Genomic DNA, 24,067 nt, shown 5'->3' on the forward strand with positions numbered 1-24,067 from the left:
GAAAAGGCACCTCTGGCTCTCTAATTTCACCAGTTACTGAGAGCAGTGGATTTCTCCACACACTTGTATTTTTCTTTGCAGTTAGCATGTCTCAGTATTCCCCCAAGAGAAAATGAAACTACACACCAGAAATCAACACAAACAGAAGCAAACCATTTGCAAAACCGCACAGCTCAGTGCAGACCAGCCATCCCCCTGGGGCTTGTGCTGGCAGAGTTTTCCCACCTTCCCTTTTCATTCCCTCCCCCTAATCTCCAGCCTTGATTGCTGCCAGCTGCTTTGGCAACCAGATTAGAGAAACAATCTTCCCCCTTCCAGGTTATTTCTAACCCAGTTCATTTCCCTGACCTCGTTCCCCAGGCGGTGGCACAAACAGGTGAACCTACACAACGCAGGGATCAACCACTGTGAGATACGCTGGAGGGATGTGATGTTTGGGATATGATGTATTGCTCCAGAGAGAAGTCCTGGCTTAGCTGCAGCCTGAGGCTATGAGTCCTCAGCTATTAGAAAGCTCACAGCGCTGGTAGCAATGCTTGGTGTTCGGTGTATTTGAACAGCTATTTGTTGACTGTGCACCAGTCCTCTGAAGTGATATTTGTCATGAAGCCTCATACTGTTCAGACCTGTGGATGTGCCTATACAGAGCTATCGGTTCACTCAGCCAAACTCACCTGTGTCTGGCAATATATAAACTATAATTACTTTGGATAACCTGGTCATTTATTGCATAGTGTGAAGATATCTAACAGCCATATACTGTACATAAGAACGGATATTAAATAGTGAGCCTGCCCCCACATGCAGATTTCCATGCTAAAACATTTAACTGGGTGGGGGAGAGGAGGATGGCATCAAAGAAAAAAAAAAAAAAGAAGAAAAATCAGTGTAACATTTTTCAAACGATGGTAAAAGCGCCCTAGCAGCCTGTAATTCCTACATGGATCTAGACACTTGATAAGTATTTGCATAACATCTAGCCACTGTCTGGTGGGGATAAACACCTTAATTTTATAGAAAGGAAACTGGGGAAGAGATTTTAAGCCCGCCTCCAGTTACCTGAAAAGCTGCTTCCTACTAATTCTGTGAATCTCATTAAAGATCAAAAGCCATCAGCAAAAGACCAGAAAATTGAACCCAGGTCTCTCACGGCAAAGGTGAGCATCCAAACCATTAGGTCATGTTTTAAGTCAGCTACACTGAAAGTCTGATCCCTGAAAATCCTGATCACTAAAGCCAGGATAAATATGAAGAGGGCTCCCCTACACAGCTCTCCTCAAAGCAGCTAGTCACCTAGAGATTTTGCACAAAGTACTGGAGCAGGTGGGTTATTCCCAGCAGGATTTTTTGCAGCAATTAACATCAGGACTGAAGCGCTCCATGTTGTACACAACCGCTGTGCAACATCCACGCAGTTGAGAGGGAGTGTTGGGATCTGAGAACAAGGTTTTGTCAGAAACACTCATCATCTATTACCAGAGTCCAAAATCCACCAACAATGACCTTCACCCAACTCCCCAGTAAGTGGAACGATGCATGTAGTGTACCTGGGCCACGGTACAGTCACAGCCCCACACTGTTTTCAAAGATGAAAGAACAGAGTGACCACATCTCAAGGCACTGAGCTGGATTTATTCATTTGACCATATCAGTATCAAACTAGAAATCATCTGTTTAAGATCATGTGTTAGATAGGAGCAGCATTAAATAATAGACGTATGAAAAAGAGACTGTGCTTCAGAAAAGATTCAGTGTACAACATACATAGTATGCCATTTTAACACAAATGCTTATAAAGAGTCACCCTAAGCATCAAAGAGAGTTTTATAAAAGTTTACGTTCTCATCCCATGGGATGTACAGAACTATGCAGTTTACATAGTTTTACTATCATCCAAAACATCATGTTTCAAATGTATGAGGCACAGCAAGAACAATATAATTCCATTTCCATAGGAACATAAACACAGCTTGTCACTAATGACACGCTTTCCAAACCATAGCACTCACGGCAATTATACACATGTACAATTTTAAAGTATTAAAAAGCAAGAGTCTGGAGCCTGTCCACTGTAACCAATAGGGAATAACATTTGGTCTACCGTTGAAAACTACCCAAGATATCCTTGCAGTAGCTGTAACATAGGAAGCAGGTAGAGTCACTGCCGTGCTTTGTCAGGGCCAGCTTGCTGTGCTATTCCCAAAGCTAACTGATATAGCCAGTGAAGGATTCCCTACGCCCATGGAGAAGGGGGAATAGCGCCCTGCTTAGCTCTGACAGCCCAGGGAAGATGCAAAGTTAAAACACATCTGCAACCAAGTGATGCTTTGGCTCCAGAGATAGCTGACAGAAATTAACTCAGCTTAAGGGAGGCCCTGATTTCCATTAAGAATGACCAGAGACTGCCAAGTCTCAAAGACAGAACAAGACTGAACCAGTCTTTGACTGGTTAAATCAAGGACTTTTTTTTTTGGAAGGTTTTCTCTACGGACAGCTCAGATAGACTGAATCTTACAGTCCACATGCTCAATTTTTTTTTCTTTTTTTTTTTTTGATGGCACTATTTGCAAGCATATATTACAAGTTTTATAAAAGTGCAAGGCCCAGCACAGGAAGATATCCTGGATTAAGACATTCCCAGCAATGTTCTTTTTGCCGTCTTCTTCTTGGTCAACCAGCAGACGCACAAATATCGTTGCTTGGGATCAGCTTATCAGAGCCCCTAAGGGTTTAGCTTAATCATCTGTGCAATTAAACACTATTCACATTTTACAGCCTACAATGGCAATATTTTTATGTACAAATTTGAAAACCAAGTCTTAAAATCAAGTTTTAAGAGGTAGAGGTCCATTTCTGACCTGCCGACATACAACGTTACTGAGTCAGTCGTATTCTAAGGCTGGTGGTCCCCTAACAATATTGAAGTAACCAGCTAGAGCTCCAAGATCTATGTAGAGTGATCTTTGCCTCTTTAGCAGGTCCGACTCTTCCATGCTCCCAGTACACAATGAGGAATCTAAAAAGGAAGGAGACAAAGCATGTCCTTATTGCACAAATAGCTACATCAGTTCAGTTCCATGGTTGCAGACATTATGGGAATAATTGGCCTAATATTTGCTTTTATTTATCTGTGGTTTAGAAAGCTTCATTTTTAAGGACAATATAACATAAACCTCATATAAAACAAATAAGAGATACCAAATCAACCCACAACTCTAGGGCAAAAAAAGGTACGCAGTTTGCTACTGAAAACAACAAATGTGTTCAACTACTTCAAAAAAACCTCCATCAGCTGGGACAACTAGGCAGAGCTTCCTCACCCTCTGAGCCATACTGCTAAAGGAGAGTTTGGTGCAAGAAAAAAACTCTGCTAGCTTTCTGCCAGTTGAGAATTCCCCTTCATTACAGGGGAATTTTCATCTAAACAGATGACATCCTCTTTGTATCGCTGGGTGTGACAATACAGAACAAATATGGGACCATCAGTCTCATTTTTTTTTTCTTTTAAATCAAGGTCTGAAGAAACCTTTGCAATGGCAGAATTCCCCTGAATACTTGTGTAATGAGTGTCCTGGAATCTCAAGCACCTAAACTGAAGTTCCAGTTTAATGGTCAGATATTTTTTCATCTTCAAATGAATTGATTCAGATGGCCTGAGCTGGTCAAAGAATTATGCACCCACAAGAAGCAATGCCATTCTAGATGCAAAGGCTATGATTGATTTAAATGTTAAGTGGATTCCTTGCAACAATTATGCATTACATCACCCAAAACTTTGCATAGATATCTTTTCAAATACTTATCACAATCAATTAAACCACTTGTCTGGGGTCAGTTTTTAAATGCTTATTGTCAGGACCCTCCAAACATATTTCAAGAAGAAAAGCATTTTGAAGCCTGTTAGCAGGTTTCTGGCACTAAATCTCCCTTGGTCTTGGTATTATCTGAGGACAAACTGAGTTTTCTAACTAGTTCATGTATGATCCTTCATAAAGCACTTATTAATGCACAAGGGAACTGTGTTCTGTCCTACAGTAATTTTTGTTTTGAAAACAAAGGGCTTGTACTGCTGACACTCAGCAACATTACAGTTATGGTTTTGTGTGTGTCTTTAAGGAAGCAAAAAGTGTTGGTTTTGGTCGTGGTTGTTGGGACTTTTTTTTTTTTGTTAACAAACAAATCACTAGTATCAATAAAACATCTCTACTACTGTGGCAAATTAAGGCAATTTGGGACAGCAGCCTATACTTCGTGAAGAAGTGCCCTGAATGACTGCCAGGGCCTCTTCATAAGCCAGCCCTTCCGGAGCTGCAGAATTCAGGCTAAGTTCTTCCCCTGTTGAAGTCAATGGGCGTTTTACACAACACTTAATGAGCTCTGGGTCTGATCTCATCTGATTGGGATTTTTACTGGTCTCTTTCCAGAAACTTTTTGAGTTTCGTTTGTTTCTAAACACTCGCTCACAACAAGTTTTGACACAAAGTAAAATCTACAAAGTGCAAGGTAAGTAAGCCTGACAATATTACCTGTAATGTTTTCTGGCAACTGCAGCTCCTTCCTTGCAAGTAGTCTTTTCCTTTCAAACAATGCCGAGTCCAGGCTCTGGCACCGTGGTTGCTCTTCTGGGGGTGGGTGTAAGGCTTCGTGTTTCAGTAAGTCTGCTGCAGACAGCCTATGATTAGGATTCCTTTCTAGAGCTGCTTCTAGCAACTCTCTCATGGAAGTGCTGCAGTCTTCAGCGATGTCCTCTAAGGGAGGAGCTTGCTTGTGTATCTGTTGGAATAAAAAAAGACCACTGAAACAGTTATTCCAAAAACAATGGAAAAGGAAGTCACAGATAACCACGAGTGGTCTGGGAATTCCCCACTTAAAACTCATCATCTCCCTGAGCTGGGCTGATCAATTAGAACATGTAACTGCACAAAATCCACCTTTTTTTTTAAATCAGATTTATCATAAATTTAAAAACTCAAAGCAACTCCAAGCAAGCCTAAAATCCGATGCAATGCAAATTCACCAAATTTCTATACCACGCTGAAGAGAATCAAATTTGCCAGGCTTCAGTTTTTATCCTCAACTTCTAAGCAAAACAGACAAGTGGAACATAGATGGGCTTGTTTCAGTCAAGTTTCACGCTGTTCTAACCCTGTCCTTGCAGTAAACCCAAGGCCTGTAACACAAACCAGAGAGATGACTCCAGCTCAGCCTCTGTCTTCCCCTAAATGATCAAAACCCACTTCTTCCCTCCCTCCCCTGAAGCAAAAAGGATGATATAATCTCTCTGACAAATATTTTGATAGTTTTTATATGACTGGAGCTTTCCCAACAAGAGCACAGGAAACCCTTCAACTGAAACTGAGCTACAGCTTTGCTAAGGACACTTACAATGTAGAGGTAGGATGGATATGCAGAACGAGGATATCTGTTCACCCAGGGCGGGATGCCAGTTTGCATATGAATAATAGTAGCTCCCATGCTGTAGATGTCCGCTTTTGTTGTGTGGCCTCTGCAGAGGATAACTTCAGGGCTCATGTAAATCTGTGAAGAATAGTCAAAAAAAGATTAATCAATAAGGGAAAACAAGCAAAGACAAATCGTGACATTTTGTGATCCAAGAAACCCCCCCTCTGAAGGGATGCATCCCACTAGTACCTGCAGCCTAAAGACCAAGCACCATCTGGGGAATAAGATTTTTCTGCTCTGCACGTTGCCACAATCACAGAGATTTTCTGGTCTGGCACCTGAACAAACTCATATTCCAGGTTTGCCCTCCCCAGACAGGCCACAGCTCAGCAGCTATGGGATTTATGAGATTCAAGCCATGGCTCTGCTTCGTTCATCTGCGTAGCAGGAACCTCATTCTTCCACAGCAAAAGGAGGTGCCTGAATTGCCATTTTGTTTTGTGGGGCACTGCTGGGACTGCTCCATTCTGCTTGAACAACATGGGCATGCACTAGGCTAAAGAGAGAGGGTGACCCTGCTGCTAGCCACCCAGCTGGGGGTAGGAGTCCACTCCTCAAACCCCTGTTACATTGGATACTACACAACTCTTCTGGACAGAACTGACAGATATACACCTTCCTGTCTTGCTTACTCTTCTCCTCCCCCTGACTTATCCAATAACCTGCATGTTGGGGCATTATCCTAAGAAATGGGATGATGAGGAACAAGCCAGGTCTAAAGCAAGGCATAAATTAAAAGCCAGGTCTCTTAAGTCCTGCTGTGTGCCCTTTCCACCAGGCTACCCCAGAGCAGCTATTAAGGCAAGCATCCCTCTTCCATACTTTTTTTAAACCAAAAATTCTAATCTCGTCCAAACCAAAAAACAGTTTCAATCCAAACATTTCACTGAAACGTTCGGATTTGTCAAGACTCTGAAGAAGGATCCGGTGGGAAGCTCCTGCCAGCTCCAGGCAGCTCGGCGCGCAGCTGGAGGAGAACCAGACAGGCAGGATGCGGGAGGCACGCCCCGCGGCTGGCAGGGGCTGCCCGCACAGCTCTGCCACCGCCACTGGCCGAGGGAGGAGGTTTCAACACAACGTGGGCACAGCCCACAACACACTAGGTTAGCAAGCCGCCCTATTTGCTTCTAGTTTCTACTTTTCCCTCACCCAATTTCCCTCTAAAGGAGCCAAGCAGAACTTTAATTAGTTCAAGTCATCCTGCCACAAAGAATCGCATTAAAAGCCATTAACTGACACAAGAGCAGGAAGTTAAGTCATCAGCGCATGGTTTGACTACTTATTACCACAGATTGAGAACAGCTGTAGGGCTCACGCAAATTCCAAGGAATATTTCCTAGTAAATCACATACCATATCTGCAAACAGAGCTTCAGACCAGAAGCACGTGCAAAGGTTCAGCAGGTGCCTACAGCTGCTACTTACTCCTATCCATTGCTCTTCTCGGGGCTAAGACAGAATAAGTGCGTCTGCACCCACCACCTTTAAGTCTCATGAGGAGCAAAGAACAGAATTTCTACTTTCGTAAAAAAGAAGTCATTAGCAAATACAGTGCAACTTGAGTGAAATCTACATAAACAAAAAGCAGCTGCCTTCTTGAGGAAAAAAGGATGCTGGAACAAGAACCTGTTTGCAGTTATAGTCAAAGTGTGAAAATGGTCAAGATGCACCTTGATTGCACAGGGCCAAAAAACAAAAATGAGATGTGCACCCAAGCTGTGATTTTAGACTGGCCTAAGACTCTGTTGCCACCAAAGTAGGCAGCCCAAACCCCAGGTACCTTCCCATTCCCATTCCTTCCTACTGCTGGGCTGGCACTTGTCTGCCAGTCAGACCAGAGACACCACCCAGCTAAAAACCAGTCCTTTACTTGGTGCTGTGCTAGTTTTAGTTTAGCATTCCTGCAAATGAATCACACCTTCCACATTCAATAAACCTTAGCAGACAACTTCTTCCTCCCCTCAAATGGTTGTAACTGAAGCTTACATATTTTAACAAAGTGACAGAAGCACAACAGAAAGTGTAGCAAATGCCTAGAAAAAGTATTTCCTGCAGAGGAGTTTCATCACAACCATGGTATATTGTGCTGCATGCGTTGTACGCACACTGTTCAGAAAACCCAGGTTTTCCATGCTACACCAACTAAACAAAATGTAACTATCTTTCAATCATTCTGCCAAGAATTGCAACTATTCATTTTCATAAACAGAAAGAAGATTCACTACATTCAGACTTCCTGTGCTATAGAAGTGAATAAAAATCCTAAATCCCCAGAAGAGAACATGCACAGGAGAAAGGTAACTCCAACTGCCACTTCCTTCGTGGACATGAGTCCCTGCCAATACCAGACGTCAGAGAAACCAGCCAGTTCACAGGCGCGATGCTGCATGGCACAATAGAGCCCTAACAAGGGGTTGCACAACCACGTGCAGAACCAGCACTCCTGGACAACTGCACCACTTCTTAAGGCTGCATAACGGAGGGTGCAAAACTCAGGAGGACTTTGGAGAGTCAAGATCTTACTTTGAAAAAATCAAGAAAGCCAGTGCTATCAAGTGCCTACAGAGGGCATTTGTGGGTCACTGAATTAGGCAGCCCACAAGTCTGAACACAGGCACCGTGGAGAGGAAGATGCCTAGGAGGAAGACTGTGAGCAGAAAGACCTATAGACTAGCATTCATGATGTTCCTATAAGTCTTTGGTATTTGAAAATCTCATTTCCCAGCGTTCTCTCTGCTACCTTACTTCTGGCCTGCGATGCTGCAGCAGAACAGCAGGATTGCCAGTTCCGAGGACTGGCTACCTCTCCCCTAAGACAGCAAACACCAAGCACCGCCGTGTTTCAGGGTTGTGGGGATTATCCGCTTTCTGAGGACGTGACTGCAGGTGCTCAACAGCATGGAATAATTTTCTTCCTACTAAATGAAGAACTAAGTGTTTTCCGCAGTTGTTCTTACCAACATGAACTTGGCCTGTCCTCCAATAGCCAGGAGCGGATCATCACCAGTCCACTCCACAAACCTGGAAATTTCCTGTTAACACACCTTGGGAAATACCCTACCAGGGCTTCCAATTCATTCCCACCATTTTTTTTATTCTCATTAACAGCACACAAAACCCCCTCAAACAAACAAAAAACCCAAACCAAACCAAAATAAAAAACCCACAAAGCATGTACATTAAATGCCAGAAAGCACATTGCTTCCAGTACAGTAAGCATTTTAAGCTCTTAACTCCCCTGACTAGAAAGACAGTGAAAACAAATGTTCAAGTATTTTCCCAAATATCTCAAAAACACATAAACAACAAGCCTGACATTCTGTGAAATCTTAGTTTATCCTACCCTTCCAAGGAGTGAAATGCTCTTTGTCAGTTATACAAGTACCTCCTCCAAACACATTTCTATGCTGTGGAAGCCTATCAAAATGGTAAAGCGCCAACATTTCAGCTCAGGTGTTTCCTGTAAAAAAACCTCCTCCAGCAACAGAGAGCATGCAAAGCCACATTTGCAGCAGCTATCCAAGCTAATTGTTGCTGCTTGGTTGTCTGCTAAAGCTCCAGCCCTGGAAACACTTCGGCATGAGGGTAGCCCAAGTGGCGTGCAGGACCTCTGTGCACATTCAGAATTAAAGTCACTGAGAACGTTTAAAAGGCCCCCACCTCCATCACTGTAATGCCCAAGCAGTTTACCAGATAATCATCAACTGTGCCATACATAACCCCCAAAGGACAAGAGGATTACGTGTAGATGGGGAAAAGAGCTTAGAAATGCTAACGGACGAAACCCAGACATCTGTAATTTCTGCAGTTTCAAAGGAGGAGTCAAGCTACTGTGTTGAGCAGGTCATCCCGGTCCATAGGTGGTATCTCAGAAGAAATCTTTGCTAGAGCAAAGACCAAATTCCAGCCTGAAGCGTCTCTGACCAGCAGCTGATTCACTGCAAACAACCCTCCTCAGAGTATTGTTCCTTTGTTTGTTTCACTTCAGTGAACCCCGATTTCTCTTTGACTTCAGATTTAATAATTGCTAACAAATAGGACTGCAGAGAAGGTGACATGGCTTTCAAAGTGTAACACCTGATTCTCCATTCAGTAAGTTGAAAATAAAAATATAATTGAGAGTATATTAATGTTTGTTTTTAATTTTTTGGTAAGTTATTATAAAACTCTTCTGCCCAAGCTTCTACCCTCAAGCTCCAAATTTGAGCCTAAGCATCACAACCATGGGAGTAATACAACATAAGGGCTTTTGTCTTTCCAGCTTCTTACCTCTGTTCCTCTAAGGTCTTTGGGATAGTAAATGTCTTCAGTCATTTGCACACTTAGGCCAAAATCCACCAAAACAGCCTTAGTTGACATAAAGACAATGTTGCTTGCTAAAAGAAAACCAAAGATGACAGCATTTAAGTTTCTAGCACATTGGGCATTTATTTTACAACATGCCTGTTTCATTTGGATGTTAGCCTGAAAAGGGAGATTAGCACAACCAGTCTGTATAGCCGACACAGTCCTTCGCCTAGCCAAAACAGGTCTGTTAGTGATTGGGTCCAATTTTAAATTATATCTTCAAAATCAAACTGGACTGGTTTACGTAGAAGAAGAATCAATGTTTGGACATTTTCCTAGCTTAAAAAAAGAGAGAGAGAAAAAAGAAATGGCTGAGGGCAAGGGCAGAAGGTGGAAGACTGGTAGGCGCCTCAGCACCATGAGGCTTGCTCTGAAGATGTTTAATGGTCTCCAAGGTGGAGAGCATGCTGTGCAGGTCTGACTATAAACAACATAACTGTTGGTCACCAAAAGGTTTCTCTACACTAATGATTTAAATGAAGACAGAAGTAGAGAGGAACCAAGGTCCCTCCACAGCAGCCACACCAGTCTCCTGCACCGGTCAGCAAGAGTGGCTCAGCACAATGCCAGAGGACAGACTATAGCTGCAAAAGTAATAAAAGACAGAGAGTTCCAAACTCCCACTGAATTGCAGCAATATCTAGGAGCTTAATTCACTTTCCTTCATAAAACTCTGCCTAGGGCACAACTTTGTACTCAGAGGTTTTCTTTGCAGTTATATTTCTGATCAAATATTTATGAAGGTAGTGCTCTGTGTAAGCCTTGAGAAATTCTTGTTTGCTGTTTCAGAAGACATGGACAAATGAAGTCTCCAAGTTACAAACAGAAACACATTTTCTCCCAGAGGAAACTGTGGGTCGTTTTCTATCTTGACAGTGCCCACCGTGACCATCCAGTGGGAAGACGCAGGCTTGATTTCAGGGGTACTGGTTCCTGAAGCAATCCTTCACATACCTGCCTCCTCACCAGTGCTACAAACCATGTAAGTAAATTTGTAATTTTAGGGATACTTTTGAAGAGACTTTTAAACACCACATAACGGATGGTGCAGAGGGCCACACTGCCACAGCACAGCAAGCTCTGCTGTTTGGGACTGCACCCAGCCCCAGCTTCGGCTGGTTTTGGACTAAAGTTCCCTCCACCAAATAACTTTAGATTTAACCACTTTCCAACCAAGGGTTAAAATGAGTGGCAGCACTGAGCTGCTCCTAAGAGCCAACAGAAAGTCCTCCTCCCCTTCCTGGCTCAGGGCAGTCTTTCTCTCAGTAAAATCCCCATCTCCTCCTGTGTCAGCAGGACAGAGACTCAACAGCAGCCGATGCCGTGAGGAAGAAATCAGAGATGTTTGGGAAACAGCCTTTTCTATTGATTCTGCCTGGTGAGGGAAAACACACACCTTGGCTCCCTCGAGCAGAGGCTGCCTCGCCAGGCAGCGGGCACGGCTGCCATTAAGGGCTTGGGTTACCCAGCTCACCCCCTCGAATAAAACAGCTCCCCGCAGGCAGGAGCGTGGCCAGGGTTTGCACCCAGGCACCTCCAGACCAGGCGGCCACCAGGCTGGGCGGCCATCAGCCCTCAGCGGCCATCAGCCCCGGTCGGCCTCCACCTCAGCTCCTGCCCTGCATCCAGTAACACAGAAAAAGGCTGGAAAAAATGAAACGCACTCACATCCACCACATTCACATCAGGCTGGTTCTCCTATCCACTATCTAGATGTAGTGGGTTGGGTTTTGGCTGGTTTGGTTTTTAAACCTTTTAATTAATGTCATTGTTACTGCCAATTACAATAAACGCATAGGGAAGACTCTTACTACAAGCAAGAAAGCACAGCTAAGAGAAAAATTAAGCAGTTTTATAGTTGTCGGAATCTCAAAGGCTTACCTCTGAAGTACTGACCCACATTAACTAAAAAAAATGCAAAACCGAGATAAAATTTAGCAATTCCTGATAATCTTCTTCTGTCAACTATTTATTGTAACACTTCAATTTGAATATTTCTATTTTAAACCCTCAAGCTTAGAAAAAATTAACTTGCAGAAGAGATACGTCTTCATTAGAAGCACTGTTGCTAGAAAGGCAGAATTTACCTGTCTGCAGGGGGAGGTGGTGCTGGGAGAAACAGTATTTAATATTAAATTTAATGTATTTAATTTAGGTTTAATATCAATACCTTTTGATTATTTATACATGTTAATACCCAGAGCTTTTTAAAAGCAAATATATACTAAAATTTGCAGTAGTTGTTGAAAGAAAAAAACAGTACAAATTATGTATTTAGTTCCAAAGTGTCTCAAACTGAGGAACAGCCATGCAGAAACATAAAACCTACAAGAAGGTGCAAACGGAAGGCGGGCATGGAAGCACTCAGGATGAATTTACATGGAAAGAGGGAAACTTCTGGCTTAACACAGACTGATAATTTTGCTCATTTTCTTTAGGTTTTTATTTCAAATTGAGTTGCTCTAGAAAGGCAAAGGACCCATGACTTTCAAATCATCCTCTCCACTGAAGTGAATTAATAAATAGTGTAAATAACAATTATCTCCGGAACCTGACCGTGTCATTTGTTGAGCATTATCCAGCCCTCCCTCCCAGAGACGCGAGGCTACGTGCCCCAGCTCAGTCCCAGGCTCTCCACTGGAGCCCCAGCCCAGCCTGGACATGAAAGCACCCCAAGGAATCACACACACATACGTTTGATATCATGATGGATAATCCTCTTGGAGTGGAGAAAGTCAAGTCCTTTCAGAATATGCTTTGTCACCCAAATGATTTCAAATTCTCTCATAGGACCACAACTCTCCAGCTTTTCCATGACAGATCCTCCCTCCCCGGCTTCCATAAAGAGATGGATCGTCTCGTCCCACAAAATAGCACCGTATAATTCAGCAATGTTTTCGTGACGGAAACATGCCTGTATTTCAACATCCGACGGTTTGAACTGTTCCACTGGGACCTAGGACATTGAAACAAAACCACAGAAAAGCAGCTCAAAAAACAAGTTACCCATACTAACACTAGTTATCCTATAGATTAAAATGGAAGGAGGCAAAGCACTCCTATCCACTTGTTAAAACACGGAGCTTTATTTTGATCCTGTGACTTGTTCTTCCTTTCCAGCTGAGATACATCCTGTTTAAATTTGAGAGAGTTTTTGGAGTCATGCCCAAATAAAAAGTGCAATCTTCCAGAAAAAGCAATGTAGCAAGAGTTATTCCCGTCAAAATCCAGTGGTTACGCAAAAGCTCTATGCAAACTTCCTGGTGAAGGAGATAAAAACCCCACTGCTTTTTCCATTAGCTTTGTGCAGTCTCATCTTCTCTACCAGAACTATACACCCGTCTGACGTGGATCAGTGCTTGCAGCGCTAGCACAGTCTACAGACCAACCATGCTCAGGACCATTACTGACCTCGATTCAATCCTTATCAGCGCTGTTTTATGGCTTACAAGAAATGAAACCTGCTTTAAAGCGAGCACCTGGCAGCACTACATTTCTTTAAAAAGTACTGATGGCAGATTGCTAAGACAATAGAAAGCAGTGTTCACTTACACACAGAAAAGCTACTACTGCTCTTTTTATTCTCCTTCCCTCAGATTTGTGGCTGTGAACCAAATAAGAGGCAAATATTTCTACTGCGGTGAGAAATACTGTTTGTATTTTCAGAAACATTAGGATGCTTTAATTCTGCAGTAGGTTATGCAGGAGTGGCAAACTAAATGTGTCCCCATGTGGACACACTGGCTGCAAGGGAAGGACATACAACTGCCTCCCCAACTCGTTCACACACAGAAGTAATACAGGTACCTATTCATGAGCCGGGGGATATAGAGCAATGTCCCAGCTGAGCTTTTACTGGCCCTAAATATTTACTGACAATTCAGAATAGCACATTGAAAGGTAAAGTTGAAAGAAAACGTTGGCTTTCATAAAAATAGGGGGGTGCTTAGCCGTTTTCTTGAGACATCTCACAACCTTAAGCTCAGTCAGTGCCCAAAACACAATGAGACTGCATGTAAACTGAGCTCTCAGGGACATTAATAGCACTGGAGTAAAGAAAACGTAAGTCTGAGGACCCCAGTTAAAGGACGAGATCCTAAAACCATCTGCAGCAACAGAGTTTTGCTATCACCTTCAGTAGGGACGTGATCTCATGCTGGTATTTTACCACCCTGAGTACAGCAGGACAAGTAGAAATTCTTCTACTCCCGCACCACAGCAGGCCTGCCCACGTGGCAGTTACACATACTTCCAGATACTTTCAAAATGCAGAAACTTTTGCAGTCTCAGAGCCAAAAAATTAAAACAAGTTAACAGTTAAAAACATGTATTTTTCCTACCTTGTGTAGGCCAACAAAACCAAGATGATCATCAGCCTAACAGTGGAATTTGATGCAGATATATTTGAAAATATACTGTATGTACTATGTTGTACAATATTTGCTCAGAGATAAAACTACTGAACTAACATACCAGTTTGCATGCCATTCGTTTCTTGGTTTCTCTATCTTGGGCTAAGTACACCTTCCCAAAAGCTCCCCGAGGAATAAAATCAGAGCCAATGTTCCTGTAAGTCAGCTTCCACGGAAACAGAAGCACATCCGAGTCGATTTGATAGCGCCCATTCTTGGGTGTGATCTGTGGAGTTAAAGTGAAAAAAAAAAAAAGTCACGATGCAGTTAAAACTACTTCAAGTCTAATAATTTTATATGTGTAGTGGGGGAAAAAAAAATATATATCACATATATTGCATGATGCATGCGATCTGTTCAGCAGTCTTTATTTAGAAACACCAAATGGGAACAGCATGTGAGGTGTGGCATTCATTCACAGCCCAGGCATCCACGTTTCTCTCCAGTGACTAACTTGCGAAGTGTAAGTTGCAATTAATCGTCTTGAAACAACAACAACAGCAGCTGGGTTAATGAAATTACCCACCTCTTGTTATTAGATTTACCTGCACATGTTTGTCCTTCCTGTAATCTGCTAACTTGTTATGCCACATACCTGTTACTCACAGGCTATCTTACATGATGTGAGCAAGAGTTTCAGCATTTCCTAATATCACATGTACTGGTAGGGGAACACATTTTAATTTTTCATCTTGTATCAGAGTTTCTGCTGCTTAGTAAAAGGTTGAAGAAGTCTGCCACGATTTTACCAGCCACCTTCTTCTAGTTTTATACTGTAGTTCAAAAAAAAGAGCGGGAGTCACACTGCCTGCTGTAAGTGGGTAACGTTGGGAGCTTTGGTTCTCTATACCATCACCAAGGCGAGGAGGGCTCCTCCACGAAGCGACTCAGAGCTTCTAAGTCAGTATCTTGCTCTAAATCTTCCTCTAAAGCAGCTCCCTCCCTCTGCACACGACAGAGAGAGAGACCAAACTCCTAACTACAGCCATGTGAGTACTGCTTGAGGTTTGATGTTATTTCTTCAGCCTCTTAATATTTTCTCAGCTACAGAAGTAATGTTTCCTCTGAATATGCTTCTAATTAATTCAGGTATATACAGTATTGTCAGTATCTGGAATATCATTAACCTGTTTACTGCTACTTTATTAAGATTCTTGAAGATACATAAAAGCAGATCAAGGATATTTATCACTTCATGTCTGTCACATGGCCTCACGTACTCAGCTCTTCAGCTACCCCTTTTAAAATAACAGTGTATTAGGAAGATTATTGGGTTTAGATTTCTTTTTAAGACGTAACACATATAATCTTTCTGTGCTTTAACTAACTTCATGCTTTTCAATTAGGAAAGTATCTTCTTGACTGCTAAACTGTCATTTGTGACTAGTATCTGCATGAAATAAGTTAATTCTTCGAAGTTTTTAATTTTGGGGAGGATAAGTTCTTAACTGTTGGGGGAGGTGTCCTTTAATAAAAGGTATTTTGCTTCGGATATGCAGAATGAGCCTCCCCTCTACTTATCACAGCCAAGATAAACACTCTAGCAATCCGTACATCTCGCCTGCTCGCTTCTGCATTTCAAGGCGTTGAGACTAGCTAATCCACGTGGGTTACACCTGTCCTGGAAAGTAACACAGACCGAGTGGAGTGGATTTGCAGAGCAAGAGAGCAACAACCACCACACTATTCATATTTTCAGGCGGCTTTCAGGACTAGTTCCTAGCCTCGTCCTGTGAAGTGAATGCTCATTTGTGGCTGTAACGTATCCTCCAGTTTAGTTTCAACTGAAAGAAATCCAGCTTGTGCGCTCCAAGACCCTTCGTGACGTGAGCCACGGTGCAGCCAGTGGGGGTCACCAGGCAATCAGAAACACTCCTGATCCTAACTAAAATGCTGCAGATATTTACAATGTAGATGCACCTACTGAAATGCATGTACAGGTCATGCCCTGCCTCCAATCCTCAGTTGCTCAATGGATCACGTGCACCTAATAGTACTTGGTTCATACCATTTGTATGCATCTATAGAAATAACATGCAAGCAAAACAACCACGAGTATGTAGAACACTGTCTATCCTAAGTATAGGAAATATTTAATATTAGTGAGTGTCATTTCAGTGTTACAGAGTTTAAAAAGTGACTGTTTTGCAATACTGCAATGCTCCCTCCAAATCAGAATAAAGCAATACCCTGTGCTATTTCACATCCGAGTAACCAGCAAGCCGCAAGCAACCAATGTTCGCATATAAAACATATTACATACAAGATATTGAAGATGATAGATGTATAACATCTTAAGAAAATAAAGCAGCAGCACAAACATACATGAATGAACTCCCATTTCACAACTGATTTGTTTCCAGAGCAACTGATTTTAAATAGAAGTCCAATGACACTAATATCTACAGATGCTTGTGGAACACAAATCATTTTAGGGAAAAAATGAACATATCTCAAAACAATGCATCTACACTTGAATTTAGCAGTGTGTGATATTACACAATATTGTAATTCTGAAAGTCACAGTTGATACTATATGCTTTTTCTCCTCACATTGCTACTTTTTACATTTCGTGCAGATAGAGTGAATTCAGCAACTATACCAAAATAGATCCTAGACCTTTATTTGGGAGTTTTGCATAATGAACTCTTTTTACTGCATGAAACAGAAGGCATGGAAAACCCTTATCGTCTCCCAAACCTGTGAGCCATCATAGTTGTGGCTTTTGCTTTTTTACTGCGTGTCTCAAGTTTGTATTCAACGTTGGGAAATGTTTTCTAATCTCCAGGGATACCAAGAGGGCAACACAGAGTTGATCTTTCTGAAGAAAGTACCTTTCTCCATAGCTGCCTGAGACTGCAGAGGCTAGACTTCATAACCTCAGAGGTCTCCTCCAGCCCCAGGTTTGCACAGGGAACAACAGCCTGACTGTTACTGCTGGGGCTGGGGGTGATCTTTATTTAGTTTCATAAATAACTTCTAACTCCTAAGGTTAGAAAATTAGAACTAATTTTCAAGTGAAAAGAAGAGACATACCATATTCAAGAGGATTCCAGATTCTTGCTGTCTGCATCCTTTAAATTGCTTTGCAGTGTTAGACACCTGATTTGCAAAGGCAAGCAGGTCTTCCACAGTCCCGTATTTGACGGAGGACATCAAAGAAACCTCCCTTTCACAAAACAGTAAAGATTCCGCATGTTCTTCATTTTGATTTGCCTCTTCACACATTGTAATTAAGCTGTCTTCATAGACTGCAAGGTCTCCACCTGGATAAAGGTTTTCCATGATGTCTATCACCTCAGACATATTTAAATTAGTTAGCAACAAGTCAATCTCCTCTTTGCTATCACTACCCGTGCTCATATACTCCATTACTGTTCACTTTGCAAAACCACTCCTGAAAAAAAAGAAACAAACAAACCTGAAAACACTTTTCACCTAACTTTATTTTAGCAAAGTAAGAATGAAAAGAAGCAATCAGGGAGATAGCTCATCATTATATAGTTAGATTTAAAATTTTTAATTTGTTATGAAGAAAATCATAATTAGTAGACTGGGTGAAGAGGAAACGGAGGAAAAGTCTTTGCTAGTGAAATTTTATTTAGCAGTTATTAATGAACCTCCCCTGTCACTCATTATTGGAATTTACTTTGATAAAGCTTTTCCTTAGAGGAACTGGCACAGTAAGGAAGCACAAACTAGTTATATTTTGCTGGATATGCAAAAATGAAGGAGCACTCTCAACACCAATGAAGGAATTCATTATTTGGAAATGAATGACAGAGAGAGATATAAACGTGCTCAATTAGTTTATCCCCAAGTTTTCATGAGCAATTTATGTGATGCGTCCAGAAAGAGGAGGTGGTCATGGAGCAAGATCACTCCACTAGTAATAAGCATCTGTTAGTATCATTGCATAAAGCACAAGTAAGTCACCACCTGAGATACACAACTCATCTTTTTTGCAAATAACTGACCAGAACTAGACTTGAACTGAAATTTTCACCAGCTCCAGAAGAAAGTCAGAAATGGAGCTATCATAAAAGCAATGAGCTTTTGAAGCAGTTTCCAGCAGTTTGTTCTACCCTCACTATTCCTAACAATAACTTTTTAAGATAAATCTTGACCATTTTGCTGAAGTAGACTTTCACTACTAGAATCCGGATTCAACACCCCAAGAAGCCCTTTCCCATCCCAGGTTCCTAGTTTAAGTCAGAAAGAGTTACTCTATTCAAGTTAAAAACACATGGATGCTCAGTCATTAAAACACTTACACATAGTTTTCAACACGTAAATGTCTAGGAGCACTTACCTTGTATTTATCCTAGTTACATCACACAAAACCATCAAAAACGTCTCAGTATAATCCCTAAAGTCGTCATGTTTCTTGAACCCGTATTCACCACCGATGATAATTTCACAGCGTTCTCTAGCAGTCTATTAAAAAAAGCAAAACAAATAAAGCCATGGAAGACCAGCTCAAGCAGAACGACTGGTTTATACTCATATGATCATTTGCTTCACAGGCTTCACGGAAAGAAAAACGAGTAATCACAAGGCTGAGATAACAGGGGATTTTTCTGTAGGAAGAAAAAAAAATGACAGCTCAAAAAGAATCAAGCTACTGTATGATCATCCAGATTTCCAAGTAGCAGTGAAAAATAAGTTTTCCGTGGTTAGGTCCTGAGTTTTATTCTTTGCTAACAGCAAAGAAGAGAAGGATCTCCTTTTCCTCTAGCAGAACCGAATAAATCATGCCCTATTTAGAAAGCTCTCATTTCCCCTTTTTCATAATCCACTGCATCCACCTATTTTGGGCAAAAGATAACAACCAGACAAAAAGATACTTAGAAAAAAGAAAAGCAGCAAGCACAACCTATTTATCTCAAGGACAAGCAGCAGACTCGGTCCCCTGAGGCCATGAAGCAACGCCATTTACCCAGGTACAGTTTCTGGTTATGATCATTATCTTTCTTACCCTCCCCGCAAGGACGTGGAAGCTTTGTGGCACATATTTCTCATGGGTTGGAGTATTTACGTCAGCTCTAACGTTGAAAAAAACCGAGTAAAATGACGCGGCTGACTTGGCAAAGAAACTTAGACCACGTGCTGCGAGTTCAAAAGGCAGGACAGGACAGCTCAGCAGATGCAGCATAGGAAAAGGCAAGGGGAGTGACTGCGGCGCAACGCGCTCCTTTTCAAACCCCGGGGGTGACGGTAGCAGAGCATCCCCGCACCCCCCGTCCCCCTGGGATGGACAGAGTGACTTTCACCAGCACTCTACGCCAGGTCACCCAGCCTCAAGACAACCCGACGGCACCTCTAGCGTTAGGGCAGCTCGGTAGGAAACCTTGTGGTCACTAGCACTACTTGAGCAGGCAGCACCCAGGCTTTGTATCCGGGGTGCTGAGAGGTCAGGTTTTTCCAACCTACCCAAGAAATAAAAGATGTTAGGGGTATTTTCTAACTCCTAGCATCCCACCTTCCTGCTCTATGCCCAAGCTAAAGGCTGTTGACAAAGCCTGAAATTATTTAGTCTTTATTATAAAGAAAATTTCTATGTTTCCCTACAGCAAGACTTTTATTCATTACTTTTTCTGGTGCTGAATTAATGGGGGTGGAGAGAAAAGAAACAGTCCAGTCATAAAAGGAACTGAGAGACTGCATGTGAAAAGTGAGGTAAAGTTAGAAACTAGTCCTGAGGGACTTTCTGAAGAAAAACACGAGCCTCCAGATGCTCTAGTCTTGTGTGGATAGAGACAAGTACGTACCACAATTAACCTAATTCACACTCTGATAACGTTTTCATGCATAAGGCATCTGTACAGGTTAGACCAACGGCAGCTTTCCACAAGTGCCAGCTCTGCTCTGTTCCTCAAAATGTTCCCAAACTACAGTACAATACTAATAATATTCTCGACTGTTTCACTACTACCCAAAAAGCTCTGAATAACAAGAAAAAGTGACTATAACCTGCATATTCTCAGTTCTGTGCTTTTAGTGCTTGAAAAAAGCTGCAGATCCTTCATTTTTCCCTATATCTAGCAAATTCTAAACACTAAATGTTCACGTAATGAGAGCAGTGTCTAGACTCTGTAAAGCTGATTTTTTAAATTATGCAGCAATTTATATATTATATTTCCACCACTGGCAAAAAAAGTGTCTAGTTACCAACAGGGAATTCATTCTCCCTTTTTTTACTAAAATCCTGTACTAGTATCTGTGCTGGACACCTAAGTAATGTTCTAAATCATTCTATACAATCAAGTTAAATGAAGAAATTACATCACTGAGTATGTTTTACTTATGTTCTCAGTTCAAAAAGTGGTTACCTACAGTAGAAAAATAAAACTAAATTTAAGCACTTAAGTTAGTTGCTAAAGCAAAAGACTCTTTCTCCAGTTCTGCCATTATTTCAACATTGTCACATGAGTAATTTGCAAGCCAAAGGTTTATTTCTCTATTTATCACAAGTAGCTTTTCCTTAAAGCCCTTTTTCTGAGAAGTGTTCTGCTTGAGAGCATCCTTATATCCACCATATTAAAATAAGAGTAAGTGGATACCAGACTTCTGAATCCCTGTGGGATTTTTTTGTGTCAAGGATCAACAAAACAAAAAAGCAAACAAAAACTAAAATAGAAATTAAAAAAAAAAAAAAAACAGAAACAAAAAAACTAACCAAAAACTGCACAGAATGGCTCAACACAATCACACACCCATAATAAAGATTTCTTGTGCCGCTTTTAGGGAATAATTTTCTGGTCTAAGTGGCAAGTAATTGTCCACCAGTGATGAAAAAAAGTCCTTATTTGCTTTTAAGAAAAGTTATCGGCAGACCTTGAAAAACACAATCCCTTTGAAAAAAAAGGGACAAGAACCATCAACAATTTCAATTTCTACATAATTTCGGATTTTCACTCGGAAAATAGAAAAAAAGCCCCTCCTAGCGCTGACAGTGGCAAAAAGCCCGTCTCCACCAGGGAGGTGTCCCAGTGCCCCCCCGCCTGCCCCGCACCCCTGGGGACAGCGCAGGTGCTGGAGACCCAACGACTCCAGCGGCAAACGCGATGCCGTTCAGGAGGCTGAGGGCAGCCAGGAACCTGCCCAGCTACCGCCCCCCGCACCTCCACCCCCGCTGCGAGCCGGCCGAGCTGGAAGGCCAGCGGAGAGGGAGCCGAGCCGCCTCCGCGCCGGCAGCGCAGCCCCGTCCCGTCCCGTCCCGTCCCGTCGGGGCTCTCCCGGCGCCTCTCCCCTCCCGCCCCGCCGGGCGGTCGCGATGCCCGCAGCCCCCTCCCAGCCCTGCTGCTCCCGCCGCCCGTCCCCGCTTACCCGCGGGGCGCCGGGAGAGGCCGCGCCGCCCGCACGCAGCCAGCGCCGGGGCCGCTCGGCCGGGTCCCGCGGGAAGCTGCCGGGGGCGGGGAAGGGCGCAGGTAGCGCCGCCCGCCCCTCGCCGAGGGCGGGGGACCGGGGCGGCTGCGGCCGGGGTTTCTATTTCGGTTTCCTGGAAGGCGGGAGCGATCGCCGCCCTGCCCCGGGCGCTGAGCGGGGGCCGGCGGGGCGGAGCGCGGCCCCGGCTCTGCCGTAATCCCGGGGAGCGCTCTCGCCGTGCCCCTGCGCGTCCCTGGCCGCGGCATTTCCTGACGGCAGCTGCCTGTCACTGGCAGGTGGCATCGGTGAGCCCCTTTCCCCGGTGAGCCCCTGATGCTCCCGTGGGCAGTGCGCACCTAGAGGGCAGCCCCGCAGCTCGCTGCGCACACTTAGGTTAAGCATTATCCGAGTAAAACTTCAGCTGAAACTCTGGGGGAATTTAGGACAACGATGTGAAAGATTTGCTAGGGGCGATACGATTAGAATGCTCTGGCAGACAGCAGCGTGGGTTTGGTAATTGCTAAAATTGGGCAGGACTACGTTTTATTTCTCATCCAAAAGGCAGTAACTCTCGCAGGACAGCGCTGCCCAATAGCTCCTCTTCAGCGAGTTAGTTTTTGATTAAGGAGAGAAGTGGCACCTTTTGATCACCAAGACCAGTTGCTGCAGCACTAGCAGCTGATGAGTTGAACCTGTCTCCAGATCTCATGAGACACGAGCTGTATTTTCTGTTTATCACCTGCACTATAGTGACTTTGCTTACTGAAGTCAATGGCAAAACTTCCATTATAAAGTTCCAAGACAAACAAACACCTTAGGCTTCAGTGTTTATTTTCAGTACATATAACTCCTTTTCTGTTTATATTATCCAGACACACTGATTCCCTCCTTTAAAGGCTACCTCTCCTATGTTGTTCAAAATTGTCCGAAGTATGGCACAAACGACATCCTGAAATGTGCAGGGATTCAGAGAGACTCACTACTTGATCCTGTTTTCCTCAGCATCACAATTTAGTATGTGGAACACTGCTAGCAGGGTTGACCTCTGTTCACACATGATTTCTTCTCCAAAATATACAGATGATAAATACATTGGCAAACCTCTGTAAAGAAATGTGTGTCTTCTTTGTTGAGTTTGACAGTGTTCAATTGCACCACTCAGTGCATTTGCTAAGAAACATCTGTGAAAAAATGCAAGAAAAGAAAGTTTTAGATTATTAAAGGAAGAAAAAACAGGAAGGAAATGAAGGGGATTGAGGAAGAAGATAGGCTACAGGAGAGGTAAAAAGGAGAGAGGCCAGGCCTAGGAGAGGGCAGAATTGGCAGTACCTTGAAGGTGGGAGGTTAAGGCTGAGTAACACATCCTTAACATGTAGCAGCTCTCACGCTAGGATACCTTAGGTATCCTCTTTCAGGAACTTGCTTGGGTTATTAGTTTTCCTAAACCCACAATTAATTTTAATGAAACCATTTTCCTTTTTTAGACCAGCTTCAAAGGGAAAAAAGAGGAGGAGTTTCTCTCTCTCCACATCAATGAATTTAGGAAGGACAAGTCATAGAATTCCAGAGGAAACTTGCATACTTACCTTGGAGAGATGGAGGAAACACAAGTTTCTACTCCATGGCATGTGTACGTAGGATATAAATTGAAATGTAGTATTTTAAAAGCAATCTACTGTCTTCTGGATCATCCTGGGATACAAAACAAAGATGGTAAGGTTATAGCAAGGTTACCTACAGACCTGACTCCCCTGGAGGCTACCAAGAGTGTAGCTCAGCAGTGAAGACCTGCTAACACACAAAGTAGTCACATGGCCCCTAACATACAGATGTACCCACAAGTTTTACATAAATGACTGTTTTGAAATACTAAAGAAAGCGTGTGGGAACCACACAGCAGGCCAATGACAACTTCCTGGGCACCCTGCAGCTCTGTGCCCCAACCACGGCATCTCTGATCCGGCAGAACGTGCATACTGCCATCGCTACAGTAACCCTGCTTTTGCACCCCTGGCATGGGACTAGACAAACGTTTTATTTCCCCTCCAGGTTCACCTCCACGCCCACCTTTACCCTCCTGCCCTGGCCTGGCGGGGCTGATGCGAGGGGTGACCGGAGGCCCCAGCAGCCTGGCACGCACGAGGCCCAGGCTGCTGTGTGCTTCCTCGCGCCAGGCAGGCAGCTGCCTGCACCCACACGCCTTGGGCCTGGCCCGGGCAGCTCAGTTTGTTCCTTCTGCCCGGAACAGGCCGCTGCCCACACCCACACACCCTGGGCCTGGCCTGGGCGGCTGGGTTTGCTCCCTCCGGACGGAGCAGGCAGCTGCCTGCACCCACATGCCTTGGGCCTGGCCTGGGCTGGCCGGTTAGGTTTGCTCTCACACGCCTCGGCGGCACCAACAGCCCTCCCCGGCTAGGGAAACGCCATGCCCGCAACCCAGGGGCGGCCCGGTGCACCGGGAGCCGCTCCGCCCCAGA

At 43.4% G+C, this 24,067-nt stretch overlaps 1 protein-coding gene across 2 annotated transcripts; it reads right to left on the reverse strand.

Moving 5' to 3' along the window:
- Nucleotides 1-1,612: 1,612 nt before the first annotated feature.
- On the reverse strand, nt 1,613-23,970 carry MAP3K8 (mitogen-activated protein kinase kinase kinase 8). Of its 2 annotated transcripts, none has more exons than XM_075144000.1 (10): nt 23,861-23,970; nt 23,177-23,282; nt 18,535-18,659; nt 17,259-17,488; nt 14,283-14,447; nt 12,504-12,765; nt 9,732-9,838; nt 5,386-5,538; nt 4,527-4,773; nt 1,613-3,016 (listed from the first exon to the last, which is right to left on the reverse strand). In XM_075144000.1, exons 4-10 carry the CDS (start codon nt 17,448-17,450, stop codon nt 2,883-2,885), a joined length of 1,260 nt encoding a protein of 419 aa, XP_075000101.1. In that variant the 5' UTR covers nt 17,451-17,488; nt 18,535-18,659; nt 23,177-23,282; nt 23,861-23,970; the 3' UTR covers nt 1,613-2,882. The 2 variants fall into 2 exon arrangements, with proteins under 2 accessions (XP_075000101.1, XP_075000100.1); XM_075143999.1 differs by having other exon boundaries at nt 17,259-17,619.
- Between the last annotated feature and the right edge of the window lie 97 nt (nt 23,971-24,067).

The sequence above is a fragment of the Calonectris borealis genome, chromosome 2, assembly GCF_964195595.1.
Source record: "Calonectris borealis chromosome 2, bCalBor7.hap1.2, whole genome shotgun sequence".
NCBI classification, from domain to species: domain Eukaryota; kingdom Metazoa; phylum Chordata; class Aves; order Procellariiformes; family Procellariidae; genus Calonectris; species Calonectris borealis.